This window comes from Aptenodytes forsteri, unplaced genomic scaffold (assembly GCF_000699145.1).
Source record: "Aptenodytes forsteri isolate BGI_AS27 unplaced genomic scaffold, ASM69914v1 Scaffold421, whole genome shotgun sequence".
NCBI lineage: Eukaryota > Metazoa > Chordata > Aves > Sphenisciformes > Spheniscidae > Aptenodytes > Aptenodytes forsteri.
This window is the reverse complement of record NW_008795524.1, coordinates 607,322-608,956: the sequence shown is the minus strand read 5'-3', so window position 1 is coordinate 608,956 and position 1,635 is coordinate 607,322. Positions and strand designations below refer to the sequence as shown.

Here is a 1,635-nt window from a genome sequence, read left to right as displayed (position 1 = left end):
GAAAAAGAAGGAAGGGGGGGACGTTTGGATGGTGGCGTCTTGTCTTCCCAAGTAACTGTTACTGATAGAGCCCTGCTTTCCTAGAGATGAGATGGCTGAACACCTGCCTGCCGATGGGAAGGAGTGAAAATTCCTTGGTCCTAGAGATGAGATGGCTGAACACCTGCCTGCCGATGGGAAGGAGTGAATGAATTCCTTGGTTTGCTTTGCTCACGCGTGGGGTTTTTGCTTTGCCTATTAAACTGTCTTTATCTCAACCCACGAGTTTTCTCACTTTTACCCTTCCGATTCTCTCCCCCATCCCACTGTGAGGGGAGTGAGCAAGCGGCTGTGTGGTCCTTAGTTGCCGGCTGGGGTTAAACCACGACAGCCTTTCAATATTACAGTAATATTTATGTACTCTGCCTACCTAGTCCCATCCAAATATGGATGGACTTTTCCAAACCATATACATAAAAATTCAAAAACTTCTAACCTTAGCTTCTCCTAAACATGAATATTATACTCCTTCATTGAGTTATAGGTTTTTGTTTCTTACTCCGCTTCATAAAGCTTTATAGAGAAGGAAAATTGAATCTCTTTGTAGAGATAGTAGCCAAATAAAGAGAGCCCCCCTCCCCTCAGTACTGGTTGATTAAATACCGGCAGCAATGCACTGGACCTTTTTATCTTCTTATTTGCATATGTCAAGGTCTACAAAGATTTTCAGGACGTTGAGGTGTCTAGAGAAGTAGTGAGGGCCTTGGTGAAATGCCTACATTTTCATCTTGAGTGTAAGACTGTTTTCCCCAGTTGATATGCTGTGTTGGTGGATCCTGTTCCATTCATCAGTTGTTGTACCTCTACTTACTGTAGTAGTAAACAGCCATAATGCAGACGGTTTTGTGGATCTTTGTGTAATGGGCCCTTATAATGATTTTATAATATAAACAATAATAAATAAAAGTATTTCAGAACAGTGGCTTGATAGCCAAGGAAGGAGGAACTGGAAATGTATTACATTCATGGATTCATATTGGCAGAGAGGTTTGTGGGAAGCAAACTTTAACTGATTTGACATTCACTGAAGCCTTTCACTGCTTTCTGAGAAAGAGCAAGACTTCCAGTTTTAACTGACTGACTTTTTACTACGATTTTGTCTTCTAGATTGTGTTTAATGAAGAACTAGGAAGTCCATTTATTATAGCACACAGTGTTTCATTTGTAAAATCTGATATGCATTCAGTAGCTGTGCTGCTGCTTAGGGTAGAAAAAGATGAATTGGATGCAAAAGGAAGTGGATTTCATATTACCTTGGAATGGGTTACGATTGCAGCGATAAGCAAAGAGGGTGAGTGTTTTACATTTATATTACTGGTGAGTAATGTTTAAAAAAAAAAAAATCATGCTTTTATTCTTTTGTCTTAGAAGTTGATTGTTCCTCAGGTCCTGATATTTCCTTTCCCCAAAACTTCAGCTTGGACTTTACATAGGTAGTTTTTTCTTACATTTTGAGATCAAGTTATCGGTTGTAGACTTAAATTCTGACAAACATTTGGAAGACAGGAAGAAGTGGCGGGGCTCATTGAGAGGGCTTTAAACTAGGTTCGAAGGGGGAAGGGGATAAAACCAGGCTCACTAGAGATGAGCCTAGGG

General features: G+C 40.2%; 1 protein-coding gene across 1 annotated transcript in view; it reads left to right on the top strand.

Annotated features, from left to right (window-relative positions):
- Nucleotides 1-1,635, top strand: part of NUDCD1 (NudC domain containing 1) — a 67,383-nt gene that overhangs the window by 25,893 nt on the left and 39,855 nt on the right. The window contains exon 4 of the mRNA XM_009281970.1: nt 1,147-1,330. Coding sequence (XP_009280245.1) covers nt 1,147-1,330 — 184 coding nt within the window. The remainder of the gene's footprint in view (nt 1-1,146; nt 1,331-1,635) is intronic.